The sequence below is a fragment of the Notothenia rossii genome, assembly GCF_949606895.1.
Source record: "Notothenia rossii genome assembly, chromosome: 1".
NCBI lineage: Eukaryota > Metazoa > Chordata > Actinopteri > Perciformes > Nototheniidae > Notothenia > Notothenia rossii.
The window spans coordinates 37105222-37123555 of NC_136912.1; the positions used below are offsets into that span (position 1 = coordinate 37105222).

Consider the following 18334-nt stretch of genomic DNA (forward strand, 5'->3'; position numbering starts at 1 on the left):
CACCATCAATAGAGGATTGATTAAACAATATACTTGAGATTATGAATTTAAAGGTGAGGTGCATGCATGGGGACAGTTAGGAGTTGGGTGGGAACCACTTACACATTGCGTTGTTCGTTTTGGCAGGAGTGTAGAAATAAAAAAAGGGAGGGAACGGCATGTCTTTGAAATGCTGACACTGGAAGGGAAATATTTTCATATTGACCCCAAACTTAATACATGTTACTATCCTTGATAATATACTGTACATTTATTAAATGCCAAAATTGTACTTTGAAATAATATAGATCCTTTAACAACAGCAAAAAGATCATCCTTTAAAATGTTACGTCAATCAGTGAGATTTTATGGTGATTTATATATTTTACAATGGTCACATTAATAGGAATTATGGATGTATAATGCTGTGGGTGGTGTTTTTATTTAAATGGATATTTAGATAGTCAACAAAGAAACATAAAGTATTTGAAACAAACATTTTGGTAACAATTTTGGATATGATCTTTTTCTTGAGCTTTAAACACCTAGGATAAAGGGTGTAAAGTAAATGTGAAGATAAAGGAGGGTTAAGAATACATTATATAGCAGTTATTTGTTTTACAATATCCTAAAGTCTATTTTTAACACACTATTGAGTTGGCTTTTTCATTACATTTAAAATATAAACTGTACCTAAAATAATACTGAGTGAGCAGGGTATACATATTCACACCATATGCAATCATAGGATATTTTTTGTTCGAAAGATATTTGTCCAAATTCAATACAAAATAGTACAAATGCAAAACATTAAAACAAATGTCCAAAGCCGTATTATAGATTATTTGATTGTGTAATTACAAGGTGAGAGAAAATAGATCAACATCGTCCTTTTAAACTTATATTTTTCAATTTTTTTGTACAGAAAAACCTTTTCCAAATGAAAGTAAATTATTTAAAAAGGTTGAGTCTCTAAGACTAAAATAGTTTAAATTGAATTTATAGTGCCTTATTTTCAATTTGAAAACACATGAGGATCAATTCTTCATGGGTGTCAATGGCTCTCTAAAGGCAGTATCTGTTTGCTAACCTTAGATATTGATTTATTTAAATAACTACTGACCTTTGAATATATTATTGCAAACATAGCCAGATTATTTATTTGCATTTTCTTATCAAATAGGACACAAATAACCACAAACCATTTTTATTTGTTTTACTGATCACACAGTTTTGTTTTTATGAGCGAACTGGTTGAGCAGGCCTTTTATGGTAAAAGTGCATTTTCAACAATCATCATACAGTAGGCTACAGTATTTGTATGCATTAAATTCAAATAAAACACAAACTGAAATACATTTTTTTCTTTTATGGAAGATGAGCAATATATACAACCAGATACATTCATAAAAAATAATAAATAATAAAAAAAAGAAATGGAAAAAAGTAATGTTAAGTGTTTTTCATTATTAAAAAAAAGACTTGCTCATCTTAATGTATATGCTGAATTGGCCTGACAACAAACCCCTGGCCTAACAAATGTCTATATCCTGTGTTGGCCTAACTTGCTCACCTGTGTGCAACTTTGGGCTGCATTTGATGCATGAAAGGTGCTATATAAATTCGTATCACTCTTTCACTCTGAGACTCATAAGGCAGTACTAGATTTAGTCATATTACCTTGAAGCTAGCCATTTATTTACCATATTTTATTGGATAACATCTCTGAAACTCTGAAAAAGTCATATTGCTAGTTTACCATAAAAGGCCAATTCGACCGGTTGAGCATATTTTCCAAAAAATAATTACACCCTTGTTACAAAATGTTTTGTGCATCAAGTTATATAGAGAATGCAATTCCTGAAGAGATTGCTAGTGGGAATGCTTTATGCTGAAGAGCTGACGCTGAATTGCTATGCTGAAATGTAATGTGTAAGAAGAAAGTGAAGAATTTAGATTGAAATGAACACTGGGGGCTTGAATGTGTGATGAGAGAAGAAAATTGCATCTAACGTCCGCTGTTCATTATAATAAAAAAACAGAGCATTAAACAAGCCATCATGATCGTACTTTGAAATCACGCGGAAATGTCGTCATCAGCAGGCCATCACGTGGTTTCCGAAAATAACCGAGTGACACGAGTAGATTTTAGCGGAGGCTGGCGGAAAATATGTATCAGAATTCCGTGTGTGTAAAAAGACGATCCACAAGCAGAAATGTGAGATCCACGAGCAGAGATGCGCAAGCGCATTTTTGTTCGACAAATACAAAATTGGATTCACAAATGCCTGATCGAAAGTTGTAAATGTTAAAGAGATATTCAGAGATCTTTTTTTTAATTTGTGAAAATATTTAGCGTATTTGCAGATCCGTTTTACACTTGCACATTTATTTGCGAGTTTGCAAATCTTTTAAATGCATTTGTGGATGGTGTTTTACATTTACAAATCACATATTTACACAAATAATTTTTATGTTCACACAAATGGAGACATATTTATGCCCATAGTGGTAGGCTATACTTGTTTTAACAGTAAGAACAGAAAAACGAAAAGACGAGCTGAATTTCCGTTTTTTCGTTTTGGGGCAAGATTGAAAAACTAATTGTTTTATTATTAGTTTCAATTAGAACAAAAAAACTAATGGTTAAAACGTAACTTGGTCGTCTTTCCAAGGATCATAGAGGATGTGAGGTCAACACCCAAATGAAAACATGTTCACATGGATAGTATAAATACATTTGTACCCTTTTCTTATGTATATAATCTGTCTATATGTTTCCGTTGAGTTTTCAGTTGTTCTGTATATTGTGTATTCCTTGGATACGCTATTGATAGACAATATATATTTTTTACTGTACAATTTTCAGGCTGGGGGAGCACCACCTAAAATCTTGCCTATAGGGCTGCAAATTGTTCAGAGCCAGCCCTGACCTCTACTGGTGGAACTACCTCAGTCATATTTTTGTCTTTCCAAGTCAAGTATCAAAGGAAAACATGGATGCAATTGAATAGGGCTGCATTGAAAAATATTTGAAAATTAGTATTGTGATTTTTTTTAAACAATTTGCAGCAAAAACATATTTAAAAAGGTCCCCTATTATACCGTTTTTCATCAATATATTATAGGTCTCGGATATATAGAAACATGTCTCTGAAGTGTTTGGCTCGAAGTACCAAACGGATCATGCATTGTAGCATCCCATAAACCCCTCTGTTTCAAGAGTGCTGATTCTGTGTCTGTTACTTTAGATGAAAATAAGGAGCCACTCATAAAGTGGCCAAAATCTGATCAGCTCATTTTCAGACAGGTTTTTATATAAATGGATCAGGACAAAAAGTGAGCGAATCTCTCTTTTCCCTCTACACAGAGGGGACACATATTTATGTACAAAATACATGAAAGTGGATTAAAACTGTAAATACAGATAAAAAAGTCAATTGTTTTTTCTTTCGTTTGGTTTTAATACAAAAATCCAGAGATATCATACATCGCCATCTCAGATTTCATCTTTCACATTAGAACCCAAATTATAGGAAAAAGGGGAAGAAAAGAGATTATTGGGGGGGGGAAAAGTAAAACACATTTCAGATGCTCTTACGTTTACTTGCCTTGTAACCTGTTCACTTCGGTCACCTTGGGAAACGGGCCAGGATGCTGAACTCTGACCTCTTGGAGCAATTTTAACTAGCAGAGTTCCCGCTCTAATTGATAGAATCCCTGTGTGCATGCAGATAAAACCATTTCTAACAGTGACAACAGCAACACCACAAGTGACTGCCAGGAGGCTCAGTGGAATCACTTCAACCAGATCTACAAATGATTATCATCAATAATACGTTTATTTGATCCATTATGGACAGGAAGGTGTCTACGGTATTGCTTAGATCTATCCAACTCTCAGAATTTGTTAGAATGTTAGAACAGCAGTGTATTTGAAAAGGAGCACTCCACACAACCTAAAGAGTCTTTAAATATGTGCTACGATGTGCTCCATATGAACAGACAGGGAACAATTTCCGAAGTTTAACCAGGAGCGGAAGCAAAGTCTGACCAAAAAAAACAGAACAAAAACATGTGCGGTGACGTTCCTTGTGCCGGGTCTCCGCAGAGATCAGGCTTCCTCACTCATTCCATTGCACTGCCACTTGTAGATCGGCGGTTACTGGAGCGTTACAGCAGATTGGCGTGTAGTCGCTGGATGTCCTCGGTGTGTACTTCTGTTCCTCAGTAACTCTTCCTGCTCAGCTTCCTACAGATCTGTCAGAGATCAGATCCACTCAGCTCAGTCTCCTGTCCCCCAGTGACAGCTGTGTCCTTTTTAAATTTAAATAACCTTTTTAAAATAAGGGGAACCGTTATTGATCATCGAGGAAAACCGGCAGTCCATGTCAGTCCATCGCGGTTTCTCCAGACAGTTTGCCAATAACTAAAGTTTATTTTCCTACTCAGCTTGGTTGTCAGCTTTATTAAAAAAAAAAAAAAAGAAGAAGTAAAATGGCCATTCTGTTATCTTTCTCTTCCCCCCCTCTTTCCCACAAATATACACAACCGCACACATGCTCTCAACACACACACACGCACACGCACACACACGCGCACACACACACACGCGCACACACACAGTCCTGATTTTCACCAAGTAGGAGAGCCAGGCCATGCCAGACCCAATTTAAGCGGAGCCAAAAGAATGTAACACCCATTTTTGCTTCCTGTGACTGGCTCTTAACAAAATGGCTGCCAGGCGTACCACAAGGCTCAGTGCTCGGCCCAATTCCTTTTGTCATCCGCTGTTGATCTGTAGCATGCTCACATCTCGTTGGCTAGCTCTTCCGTCTCCGTGGAGACATCCCCGTTGGCGATCTTTGTGTTCTCCTCATACCCGGGAGGTGTGAAAGCTAACGTGTAGGGGTAAAGCTTGTGACACGCTGCACGGTACGACTCGGCATGCTCCTTACAGTCGCCCAGCAGGCCGCCTCGGAGACAATCCAGGACCTCTGTGCAGATCTGAAGAGGGGAGCAAAGAGAGGAAGAATTATAAAAAACAGCAGTTCCATACATTTAGAGATTTTTGTTTTTTAAAAGTATTTTTAAAGGCACAGTTCAGATTCTTTTTAAAAAGGGGTAGTTTTTATCTAAATGTATTTTGTGCCGTTACACGTTTCCATGCTTGAATAAAAAAAATAAAATAAGGGCTATATTTGTCCTCGTGCTACAGCACGTGATAAGTGAACCGCTTAGAGACGCGTAGGAAATGTAATTTAATTACAACAGTCATATTTATTAAACATTCTCTGTGTTCATTCACATTATTGTTTGGATAATTTAATATCAGTCTTAAACACACACTTTCCAAAAAAAGTGTTTACAAATAATTCAATTGTGCAGCTTTTTAGGCCTTTTCCTTTGTATTATTACTGACATTAGCATTGATGTGTACCTGTATGGTTCTGTTGTTGAGCGACTCATCTAGTGCAGTGGCCAGCTCTGTCGCCTTTGTTTCCGTTGATGAGTCCAGATACACCATCATCTTAGCAGCTGCAGGAGGGAGGAGTTTGTTAAAAAGGTAGATCAAAACCTCAAAAGTTAAAAGACGTGGTTCCAGACAGAAAAAAACTTGCAAATGTATGACCATTAAACAAGTATTAGTTTTTTTCTTGTAAATGTACCACCTGGCCATTCTGTGTTTCTTTACTGGAATAAGACAGGCCTCTGTAATTTTTTGAAATGTTTAACTACAGTGGCTCTTATATGCCTTCATATATTGAGTATTAAATGGGAACCCAACCTTTTATAACAGAGGTTTGTGTGTGGGTGTGTGTGTGTGTGTGTGTGTGTGTGTGTGTGTGTGTGTGTGTGTGTGTGTGTGTCCTACCAGCCAGTCGGTGTGGTATGGAGTTGGAGTGCTTGGTGAGGTAAGCCTGGTTGAAGCTCGTTGCGTTGCTGTCTCCGAACAGCCGGGTGATCTCCTGCTTCAGAACCGTCCTGACCGTCTCCGGCAGCTCCGTGCTGTCAGACACTGAAAGAATGGAGGAGGGGGAGAGATGTGAGCAATGGTGTGAAGAATGTAGAAACAAACTGTGTAGTAGGTAAGACTAAAACACTATGTAACAAAGTGGAACCCTCTCGTACCTCCTTTAAAGAAGCGTACTAGACACTGATGTAACCATGGGTGGTCTGGGTCAATAGCCAATGCCCTCTTCACGGATTGGAGCATCAGCAGGTATTTTTCTGGGGAAAAAAAGACCAAATGCAAGGTAAGATGTGAGTTTCAACATGGTAAGAAATAAAGAAAAGTCAGTGAATTGAAATGCTCTTGCCAACCTTTCCTGAAGTAGATCTCAAAGGCCATTAGGTGCGTGTCGATTTTGTCCTTTACCAGGTGTTTGAGAGGCATCAGGAACTTGACAGCTTCCTCCAGTGGATTTTCTACCTATAAACAGGAAGTGACAGCAAGGGAACACAAATCAAATCACTGATTGCTTGCTTGCTATTCTATGTGTAGCTATGTGTGCAGCATCAAAGACAAATTGCCTTGTCACTGACACTTTAGGATTTTTCATGTTCTTCTTTCTAACCTTGACCAGCTTGTCAGGTATTAGCTCCTCCTTAGGCCCACCGATCTCCTCATCATCATCCTCCTTCTTCTTCTTCTGGTTCTTAAGCTGCTTCTCCTTTTCAGCAATCTTCTTCTCCTCCTCTAGCTGGGCCTTTTTCTGGGCTCTCCGCTGCTTGTTCCTCAGCTTCTTCAGTTCTTTGTCCGAGAGGTTAGCTAGAGAAGAGAACGGGGCATTAACGTATGGATAAAAGCATTTTCTCTTTTCTTTTGGCCCAGGAAAGTTTTAAAATGTAAATTAAACCAGTGTGGGACTGACCGGTGTCAGCCTGCAACTCCTTGCTGTCGTCAGTCAGCGGATTGTCGTGCAGGCTCAGGTAGATCTGGATGGCGCTGGTGGCAGCCTTGTAGTAGAAGGGATGCATTCGCAGCACGTCCTCCAGCTTCAGTAGGTCCACGTAAGAGCGTAGCGTCATCTTCCGCATGCAGTAGGTGTGGAAATCAAACTGGTCGTCCGTGATCTCCACAAAATGCTGATAAGAGATGGGAGAAAAAAAGGAGGAAGATGTAAAAAAAAAAAAGGAAGAAAAGGAAAACAAGGATTTGACCTGTTCATGACATTTAATTTGGGTAGCCAAGGAGTTTTGTGCAAACGTTGCTATGAAAAATACACCAAGTACACTCCCTGATAATAAGGGCTCACCCTTTCAATCTCGTGGCATTTCTTGAGGGCATCCCCAAACTTGTTCATGGACTTGTAAGCGAGTGCACACTCTGTCTGGAACCACATGCACTGCATCTCGTTCAGGTTCTCCACTGCTGACGCTCCCTCCTGGACAAAGAAGCAAAAAACACATGCATGAGCAAAGTCAATTACAAAACAGGGGCATGCTCTATTGTCATGAGAGATCAACTGCTGCAAACGGATTTGGCAAGTCAGAATGTGTCACTGTGAACCTAATACTTCCAGGGATGTTAGGTTTGGCCTTGTCAGCAGGATTTCTGAAAAACTACTGCAACAACTTTAGTGACATTTGTTGTAAGGCTGTAGCACGGGAAAAGAGAGAACTCTTTTTAAACGGATGCAATTCATGGATACATTAAATATTGTGCAGTTCCGTTAACCTTGTGGGACTGGGCATTTCGTTTTATTCTACATTCATGCTTTGGAAAAATTAGTTTCCAAAGTAAATTCATAGGAAATGTTTTATGTTGTAAGTGTGTTTAAACAATTTCTGATATTTTCAGAACCTTATCTCAGCTCAGATTGTACTTTTCTCACCCTAGTGAACTTGGAGCACATTTCCTCGGCCTCTTTCACCATGCCGGCCTTCAGCATGTACTTGGCACACTTTGAGTTGATGAATCTGTCTGCGGTGTCCAGAGCTTGGGCCTCGTCCATCCACTGAGCAGCTTCTTTGATGTTGCCAGCATGCTGTGGGAGGATAAAGGTCAATACGGCAGTCATGACACTAACACAGCTACTTGGTAAACACTTTGATTAATGCAGGCCCCCCCTTTGAAAAAAAAAAAAAAGTTGGGACCCCCAACACAAATAGTCAGGCCCAGTGGCGGCGCCAGAGATTTCTTTTGGGGATGCTGTGGGGTAGCTTGAAAATGTACCGATCGCTACAGTGGAATTTTCTACTGTAACAATCCCCACGCATATCAGAGTCCCGCACGGGTCTGATTTTCAAGACCCGCTCCCGCCCCCACCCGCGACGTGTAATACCGAACCCGCCCCGCTACCCGCACATATTGCCAATTAGTTCCGCGAACCAACCCGTCTGCACAAGATCCGCAACACGACCCAAACCCGCATATATATGAGCAGTGAAAACGTGCAATTATTAACACACGCAGTTGCATATTTCTCTCAAAAAGCGTGGGATGTTGGTTATTTTCTCCATCTAGGATGACACCAAAAGCCTCCCAGACGTTGGATTTCGCTCTTGAGGAAGTTTTATTGAAAATGCTGTATTCTCCGCTAGAGAGCTTCACCTCAGCCATTTCAAATGTGACGCGCTCAGCAGCAGATTGATGCGCTGCAGAGGTTATGATTATGCGGGGGAGAGGTCTGAGGATTTAAACATTAAACTAAATTATTATTATTTTTAATATATTTATTATGCAACACCCGCGACCCGACCCGCATCATCTTTGTTTTACCCAGAACCGAACCCGGAGAAAAGCGTTACCACCCGCGAATCACCGCAAATCACTTTTTTTCGGGTACCCGACCCGTTGCAGGACTCTGACGCATATACACAGTGTACCCGTGACAGTTACAATGAAGGCTCGATAATCAGCTCACGGCATATAGGTGTAAAGTTCTGTTTTTATAGGTGGTGTGTGGACCTCACATAGGGGGTCCGGGGGCAAGCTCCCCCGGGAAGATTTATTTTTAAATATTGAAGTTAAAAGCATCAATCTGGTGCACTTTGAGAGCAAAATGAAGAGATCTATGGATACATCTCTCAGCACCCATATGAAACAGAACTGTAAACAGATTTACTTTTTCTTTATGGATATTTTACAAATCACTCCCCTTTTAAACTTTATTCTTGTTTTACTGTCATATAGTATTTCATACCTGTTTTTCATTCATTCTATTATTTTTTTATAACTATAAAGATCATATAAACGTGTGCCTTGGAAATAATTGTTTACATTAATGGTGACCAAAACATTTGAGACCCACTGAGGTAACACAGAGAGTCCTTTGGCTCACTGAGTCTCTCAGTCTCACAGGAGAGGGCTCTCCTCCACCTTGTTGTTGAAAAAACTCCTTATATCCGTTAGCGTAGCTCGCTAGCACCAGAAGCTAACAACAACGATCTCCGGTACCGGTGCGCTCTCTCTCGTAATAGTACTGTATCATATTATTTTTGAATTTATCATTTTTTTAATAACCATTTTTCCTCCTGGTCTCTCGCGCCCCCCCTGGCATGCCTCTGCGCCCCCCACTTTGAGAACCACTGGACTAATGTGTGCCGTGCGTTACCTTGTAAATCTTGGCTTTGATGAGGAAGAGCTCGATGAGCGTGGGAGTGCTGTCGATGGCGGCGTTGATGTAATCTAGAGCCAGAGTCTGTTGGTCAATCATGTCGTAATGCTGAGCCAGGAAGTACTGTACCCAGAGCAACGTGGTCGGAGGTTCCTCTTTACCGTCATCTGCCACAGAACAGGAGAGATTGCGTAAGTTCACGTCTTTACGATTACTAAGAAAAAAACTACAGTTAACCTTGTAAATTATGAATGCAAATGAGTAAACTTGGTTGTAATCCCTAAGATTTTGTAGAAGTCAACCCCATTTATGTTACATTTTTTCTGCAACATTCCTTTAATGGATTTAAGTTCTGAAATGTCCTCTTGTAATTATTTATTTCACATTATAAGCGGTAGAATGTACCATTCAATGCTATGGATTAATAATAACTACCTATGCAGGAAGGACAAGTACATTTGCAATATGCAATTCAAATAGTTAGACATCAGCCTCGCCATTTACTGTTTGATAAAAAAGAAAACTTCTGAAAAAATATATTGATATTGAATCCTTGTTGATGTTATTCAGTTGAGAGAAAGCTTGTTCTTGGCATCTCAAATTAGGAGTGCTATGGATGTTGTTCTGGCTGATTTAGATGTGATTATCCATGCCTGTGTCAGAAGATGGGGCACCCCTGCACATGGAGGCATTGATGGCTCAGCTCTGCAAGCATGGCTTTATGCTCTTGGGCGAGTCATTTTTTGATTCAATTGCCTGAACGACATTGACATTGCTTGGACATTAACATACGAGGCAATTCATTCAGGAAACGGTTGACCAATCATAACCGAGCCGGCCAGCTAACCAATCAGAGCAGACTGGGCTCTGGTTTCAGACAGAGGGTGAAAAGAGGTGCTGCAGCACAGGCAGTATGAGAACAATAGAGACCTTTTTGAACATTAAAGCACGTAAATAAAACATGAATAACAGAAAAAGCACAACATTAACATAATTCGTCCTCTTTAAAACAAAAGTTAAAAACTGTCTTTTACGCTACACTGCACACAGAAGTTTAATAAGACATTCATTCATTATCATCCTGATTTATTCCTCACCGTTCTGGTTGAACATTCGACAGCTCTTTAATGTGGTTTCATATCCGACCACCAACTCCTCTATTATTGCCACCTGCAAAGAGAAAGAGGACAGAGTACATTAGACAGGGTTCCTGCAGGTTTTCGCCAACTCAAATTTAATTTAAGACCTTTTTAAGACCACTTTGAATAGAATTTAAGACCTATTTCAAGGCAAGAAAGTATGAAGGAAAATTGCTATGAAAGAAGAAATACGTCCCATAATTAATTACAAAGTAAATGTATTCATGTTCAACATAAGAACAATGACTGAACATAACAGCACAGAACTGTGTTAGCCAAAAAGTGTGTGTGTGTGTGTTCGGGCTGTGCAATTAATCGTATTTTAATCGCAACTACGATTTTGGCCTGCCACAAACAAAAACAACATAATCGAAAAAAACAATTATTTAGCTTTGCTAGGTTGTGACAGTGACGACATATTTAATCTAATTAATTTGAGTCTAATTTAGTTTAATTTAGAGCAGGGAGCCTCGCTGCGGGGAAGCAGTGTGTGGACCTGTCAGCGCAACTTACATGAGGCCGAATTTAAGAAATACATTAAAATAATTGGTTTAAACGGCATAATAATAAGGACGATCGTCCATTCTGTGATTCTCCAGATCACACATGTTATGATATTAGGAGTCAGAGTTAGATGAGATCGCTGTCCCTTTAAGAGAGAGAGAGAGAGAGAGAGAGAGAGAGAGAGAGAGAGAGAGAGAGAGAGAGAGAGAGAGAGAGAGAGAGAGAGAGAGAGAGAGAGAGAGAGAGAGAGAGAGAGAGAGAGAGAGAGAGAGAGAGAGAGAGAGAGAGAGAGGTGTGGCTTGTGCATGTGTGTTTGTGGATGGTAGAGCGACAGTGAGGGAACGTGTGTATGTTTCTGGAAGTGAAACGAGGAAGCAGAAAAACAGAGGTCTGTGATGTATTTTGTGAAACAGAAGAACAGCTAAATAAATGCAACGGCCTCCCAAGAAGAGCTCGCCTCTCTCCAGTCATTTAAGCTAAAGTGGGTTATTGAACCTGAAGCTTGTTGCTTCTGCCCTCCTCGACTACGGTCTGGGAGCCGACAGGAAAGTTCAACACACAGATGGCCAGTCCGCCCCTTTGTAGCATATTATTTCGATGAGAGATGAGCAGATCGCCACTGGGCTTTCAACTAAATACACAGCCATTCAAAAACTGCGGCATTTGTATAGCTCCTTATGGGTACTGCAATTAGTGAAGTGCTTTCCTCTGTGGTGAAACGATCAGCACTGCACCACGGAGGAAAGCGGCAGAAGGTCACCTGGAGATAAAGACAGCGGGGCTGCGTTGTGTGCATGTATTCCTTCTGCAGGTAACGGGGAGACGCGCTCTGGCGGCGGTCTCGTTCAGGATCCGAAAATACAATTTAAATATTTTTGCACACTTATTCCACTTATTCCTAGGATGCCACTGGTTACGGTGCTGCGTGCCAATGCTGGCACGCGTGCCAGGGGTTGCCGACCCCTGATTTAGAGTCTACTGCGCCTCCACTTTTAGGGTTGACGTAGACCCAAACGTCGCCCGGAGGTCCTCCGGTGTTGTTGCGGGAGCTGCTGCACTGGCTAACGCTAAACTAGCTAACGCTACATTAGCAAAACAACCGCTGATTTCTTTTGCAAAAGGTGCAGCGGGCTTCAAACACGTTCCCCTCCACTGGTTTCAACCAAGCACTAAATTTGATGTTTTCCAACCAAATACGGTTGAACTTACACTTCCCCATATTTATTTGTAATTAGATTCGAAGAGACATGAGTTTCTGACTGCCGCTAGCTGAAGCTTGGTTGCTAGGTTACTAGCTGGGTGTTCTCCGATAAGGGGCCGGGGGAAACAAAGTTAGTGATTACTGGTTCCATGTTGATTTATTTCAATACAAATTGTTGGGGGGAACTGAAAGGCTCTTACTGTACTGGTTACTTTGCAGCCCGGACATTTCCCCCAAAACACATTTTAGACGCGATCGCAACACAGAAGTACCTTTCAAATCCGATCATTTTTAAGACCTTCTAAATCATATTTAAGACCTTTCTTATTTTTTTGGTCATATTTAAGACCTTTTTAAGGCCTTAAATTCAGATGATCAAATTTAAGACTTTTTAAGACCCAGCGGGAACCCTGATTAGATCACCTGCAGAAACCTTGGGAATAACTTAAATCTAGCACACTAGAATCTTTCCCTTAAATTGACCTCGCTTGCTTCAGTGCATTATGTAAGCTGGTTCAAAGTGAGGTGAAGATAAAAGTGTCATTGTGATTTAGATCAGTTATCCGACATGTCTGGAAGCAGTGCTGTCACCTTTTCTTTGTTGATGTACAGCGACTTCAGGGTGGTGAAGACGGGCGGGCAACCCTTACTGAAGTTCAGCCGCAGATACCTGTCCAGACACTCTCTGAACTTCTCGCCTGCAGGAAAAAATTAAACGAGATGGAGAAGATCAGAAAACTGCACTTTGCAACACACGGGAAGAAAATAAGGTAATCACTTAAAGTGGAATAAAAACTGGGAACACAAACAGAGTGGTGCAGTGATGACGTTATGTGGTGGGACAACCCGGACGTTACCATCTCAAAAGGCTCTCTTGACTAAAAGTGGGATTTTTCAAATTTTAGAGCAATGAAGAAAATAAGATATTTGGCAAACATGTTTATTATACTAAAATGTTTTGTTCAGCAGGATAATCTAAATGTATTAACACTACTTATGATTTTTAAAGCATAACATTTAATGGGCAGAAGTAAGCTAACGGTTAGTTAAAAAACGACATTGTGGTTGCGAATCACCACTGTTAAGCTAAAGGCAACTGATGTTTAGTCGTCTAATTTATTTAGTATCTTACGTTTTTATTACACATAGGAATTTCGGACATTCAATGTGGTGTGATAACTGATGTTATATGTTGTAGAACAAAACCTGAAAAAATCTCTTCACCTTGTTTTAACCACAGACCTTATTTTAGTATTCTAACCACCAACAATACAAAAAAAAGCAGACTTTTGCCCTTTTCACACCAACGCGGTTCCAGGGCCGGTTCGGAGCTAGAGCCTTATAAGCACCGGTTTTTCCTGTTCACACCGCAGCGGAGCCGCCTCTTTTCCCCGTAAACCGGTTCTTACTTAGCACGAAAAAAAATTTGGTCCAGAAGCAAGGACCGTATACGTCACACTTACGTCGCAGGGTGGCGAGATTAACCTGAGCTAACAGTTTATGGCGTGTACGGCAAAAAAAAAGAAAAGCGCTGAGCAAAGTGACTAGAACGCGACCACACACTTTATAAAGTCAGGCAACATTAACCAGGCTTCGTGTGATTCTGTTTATTTGTACCTTACTTTGACCATCCGTTCGCTGTTATTGATCGTTGTGGAGAGAGGCAGACATTTTGTATTATAGCAGCTATCGGATGGAATCAATACATGGGCTGCACAGGTTGTCATGTCCGACTATCACAAGTAGAATCATATAGAAAAATATGCTGGTAAAATGTGCCTGTAGAAAACGGCTTATGCCACAATAGGATAGCAACAAATAGTCAAGATAATCAGTTTAGCTTTGGTTGCTATGCTAACATCACCCATTTTATGCCAGAGAAACTTTCATAACAGCTTTGTGATACCAAACAACGTCAATTCAGACTGAAACACATTCACTTATGGGGAATTGGGGATATTTATCAGCTGCTTGTGTGACAGTCAGACAGTGAATACTTTACAGCGGCCGCTGCCGTGTAAGCTAACCCGGAGCTAACGGGAGAATAAACTCCAGTGGTCGGTAAATGCTGCTAAAACAAATGAATAAACAATGAACCACAGGACTCTGGAGAAAAGTATAAGGTTGAAGAAGTAGTTATTTAATTTATCTGGCTTCGTGTGATTAAAAGCAACACGATCATCGACCCGGCGCAGTCCTCAATTGTTGCTGTTGTGAGCGCCGTTGGGGAGAAAATCAGCGACGTAAACGGTGACCTCATGACGCAGCCGCACCAGTCGGGCTCTGGGCGGTGTGAACAAAACGGGGGCTGAAAATAAAAACCGGTTCCGAACCAGAAGAGCGCAAGCACGGAGCTAGAACGGGAACCGCGTTGGTGTGAAAGGGGCATTAGAGACAAGCGAACTGGAAGTTCTAAAATTCTAACTCAGTTTTTATTACTCATTCCTGCACCACGAATACAATCAAACAACGATAGCTGTAGTGAGCTGTTAGCTAATTATTTTATTGCTTGGACATGGATGACTGAAGTCACTGTTGAAGTTGATAGGAGATTATTGGCCTTACCCAATAGGAAGTTGAGGGGGAGCCGACGAGGAACCAGTCCTTTGGGGAACTTCTCCCAGGCGTCTTCATAGATTTTTTGTCTCTCTTCTATACTGCCTGGAGTTAAGGAAAAATGTAATGTTGACAATTGTAGCTTTTACAATGAATGTGGACATTTTAATATTCCGTCAATATGGTGTTTCACACAGAAAGCATAAAGTGTCCTACCTGGCTTCAGGGCACCTTCCAAGCCGCGGTAATAGGCCCAGTTCTCGGGATTCCTCTCCTGCAGACGGCGGTAGACTTGTGTCGCGTCATCGAGACGCTCCAACTTCAACAGGATCTCTCCTATAGAAACATGACAGAAGGGTGTTAAAGTACATAAAAAACGGTCACAATATGTAGGATTTCCACTGACAACTCAACGTTAAAGCTGGAGAATTGGAATCTTGAAGAAAAAAATTAAATGCCCTCTTCGTATCACTTTTCACAGGCAGCAGGTAAAACGTGTTGCCTGTTCTGTTGAGCATTAAGATATCTCATAACATGAACAAACATCATTTTGTGTTTTTGTCCATGCTGATTCTGCTCAAGCTGTATATTGAAAGTCTGAGTAACAGAGTGCTTTGCAAGGTTATCTCATCAAATTGCCCATCATGTTTGATATTCTTTGCCAGAACAAAGGGCAGAGATTGCTGAAGGACTCAATGTAATGTGCATATCGACTATTGTATTATAACATTATTCGTGCAAATGCTGTGCATAGTTCTTCAAATCTTTATATCTTCTTATTTCAACCAATATTTTGCCGTTCGATAACTTCAGCCTACTTTCAGCTACAGAAACCGGGCTCGACATTAACGACTGCCCGATGGCCCGGGGCCATCTAGTATTTAGCTTGGGCAATGGAGCCTCACCTGCTGGTTGTCCGATCGGGCAATCTATTATGCCAGTATCATGCAGCTCGCGGATCCAGTAATGAGTGACCCGACAGTAAAACTAAACATATCTATAACTACTTTAGGTAGTTTGAGAGGTAATTAAAATAGCTACGTGGGATATTCTAACCTGAAGTGTGTGTTTTGTCTGCTCGCCGCTGCATGTGATCATGCAGAGCTGCATGTCGACTCGTCAGCAGCAGCTGATCTCTCTCTCCTGTCAGATTAGACTTCACTCGCGTTTATGTTCATATCGATCAGATCCAGCTAGTTCTAGCTAATGATATGACTACCTGCTTATTAAAAGACACCTAAACAATAAGTGTCGCTATGCAACTGGGTGAGGCCACAAAGTATAGCGCAGTTTACATGCCCACCGGAACCCCGAGGCATTAGCAACAGATCAACGCACAATCAGCCCATACAGCACATCTCTTTCTCCACATTAACGGCCCGTCCACACTACAGCTTCGACAGCTTCAAAAACGGTTTCCAACGCGTCTGCCCATTCAGTTTGAATGGGGTGACGTCACGTTGCCTCGCTTTTCTCCGAACTGAATTGTGGGTTGCAGAGCGGAGCTTTCCTGGCGTTTCAGGCTGCAAAAGTTGAGCAATGTTCAAGTTTTGAAGCTTCTGAAGCTTTCGGTGGAAGCGTCAGCCAATCAAATCATATGCCAGTACAAGCTCTAGCCAATCAAACCGCTGCTTGTGTGTCAGGGGCGGGAGATTCATGTGATTGGTTGTTGGTCGAACTTCAGACACGCCCGCCGCCAAGCTTTTTTTGAAGCTGTAGTGTGGACGGGCCGTAAGTGTTACACATTAGAATTGACTACTCTTGTCTGTCACATACTCTTCTTGTCTGTCACATAAGTGGCACAACTGAAGCGGTATTGCGCTAAAGGGAAATGATATTGACCGGACATTTTGACCGAAGAGATTTAGATTTGCCGGCTAACGGGAACTCTCACGTCGCCATTTTGTGTGCTTCGCGGATTCGCTCGGCTGCTCGGGTCTGCTCGGTCAGCTTCCGGATGAGGAGGCATTCCTTCGACCAACCATAATAGTGTAAATAATGTTTGTTTTGGCAATTATAACTGAATGTAATGTTTTCAACTTTTTTACATCTGGGAAGGCATTTGCCTTCATCAGATGGAAAGTGTCTTAACCAACAACTTAAGTATTTCTTATAGCTATGCAGGGCATGCAAGCGAGCAATGCACCAGACAGCATCTAAGACCTACAAAAATCTAAATGTTCTAGGGGGAGGCCCCCCAAACCCTTCGTGCGTCATTTCGTCCACGCGCATTTTTCAGGGCAATCTCTATTGGGCTCAGGGCCATCTGTAAATTAGCTTAGATGGCCAACAGGGCCATCTCCCAAAATCCTTAATGTCATGCACTGAGAAACCATTCAAATATCAAAAATATTTAGCCTTTTCAGCACATGATGGGAAACTCTCAAAATATTTTATACTTTTTGAAATATTCAGCTTTTTAAACTCTTTTTTTAACATGTAACTCAATGGGAGGAACCTTCAAGTTCGCATTTCGCTGCATTACCCCGCTAATTTCAGCAACACACTTACTTGGTTTTTGTAGCTAAAAGCAGCTACCATTCAGCTAATAACATATTCAGCTTTTTCAGCTAAATTCAGCAACAAATATACACAGTTTACAGCATTCGCACACATTTTCAGCAGGAAATGCATTTTCTAGTTACATCTCATGTCATTACTTGGATTGCGCTTTTATCCACCGCAACCTAAATACACTTCAATACCGTGGACATGCCATTCAGCGCAATTAGGGGTTGGCCAAGGACACTTCTACATGTAGACTGCAGGGGTTGGGATCAGCCACTGACCCTCTGATTGCTAGATCAGCACTTTGAACCCCTGAGCCATGGCCGCCTCAGTAGGAGTACAACATGCACCCAGGAAGTGCGTCGGACGCTGGTGCTAAAACTTCTGTGTCAGTCAATGACTTACATAGGGAAAGAGACGTCTGTATATCAGCAAATACTTTTTTTGAAGTAAATTAGCTACCCAGTACCAACACTTTTAAAACCTTTATTAAACCATTATGGCCCTTCCAAACAGCGGTGTGCGTTGTCGCTTGCCGGCGGGCATGTCTGAAGCTAGACCAACATCCAATCACCGGAATCTCCCGCCCCGGACACACAAGCAGCGGTTTGATTGGCTCGAGCTTCCGTTGAAGCTTCAAAAGTTGAACATTGCTCAACTTTTGCAGCAAGCACTGCAAGAAAAGCTACGCTTTGCTCCCACAATGCAGTTTGGCAAAGCGTGAGGTCACCCTATTCAAAGTGAATGGGCAGAAGCGTTGAAAGCTTCAACACACGCCGCTGTGTGGACGGGCCATTAGAGTCTTAAGGTTGTAAAATGTGCGAATAGTCAAATCCAGTTGTTTCCCTCTCCATTTACCCAACTGAGCGGTGAGAGTGCACATG

The 18334-nt window shown here is 41.2% G+C and overlaps 1 protein-coding gene across 1 annotated transcript in view; it reads right to left on the bottom strand.

The window, feature by feature from the left end:
• Positions 1 to 3419: 3419 nt before the first annotated feature.
• Positions 3420 to 18334, bottom strand: part of LOC307043800 (N-alpha-acetyltransferase 15, NatA auxiliary subunit-like) — a 68622-nt gene continuing 53707 nt past the window's right edge. Inside the window, exons 8-21 of the mRNA XM_079688641.1 lie at positions 15159 to 15278; positions 14952 to 15047; positions 12978 to 13084; positions 10640 to 10712; positions 9540 to 9709; positions 7818 to 7970; positions 7239 to 7367; positions 6855 to 7068; positions 6558 to 6751; positions 6304 to 6412; positions 6112 to 6210; positions 5855 to 5998; positions 5420 to 5517; positions 3420 to 4986 (exon numbers count right to left, since the gene is read on the bottom strand). Coding sequence (XP_079544767.1) covers positions 4789 to 4986; positions 5420 to 5517; positions 5855 to 5998; positions 6112 to 6210; positions 6304 to 6412; positions 6558 to 6751; positions 6855 to 7068; positions 7239 to 7367; positions 7818 to 7970; positions 9540 to 9709; positions 10640 to 10712; positions 12978 to 13084; positions 14952 to 15047; positions 15159 to 15278 — 1904 coding nt within the window. The 3' untranslated portion in view covers positions 3420 to 4788. The remainder of the gene's footprint in view (positions 4987 to 5419; positions 5518 to 5854; positions 5999 to 6111; positions 6211 to 6303; positions 6413 to 6557; positions 6752 to 6854; positions 7069 to 7238; positions 7368 to 7817; positions 7971 to 9539; positions 9710 to 10639; positions 10713 to 12977; positions 13085 to 14951; positions 15048 to 15158; positions 15279 to 18334) is intronic.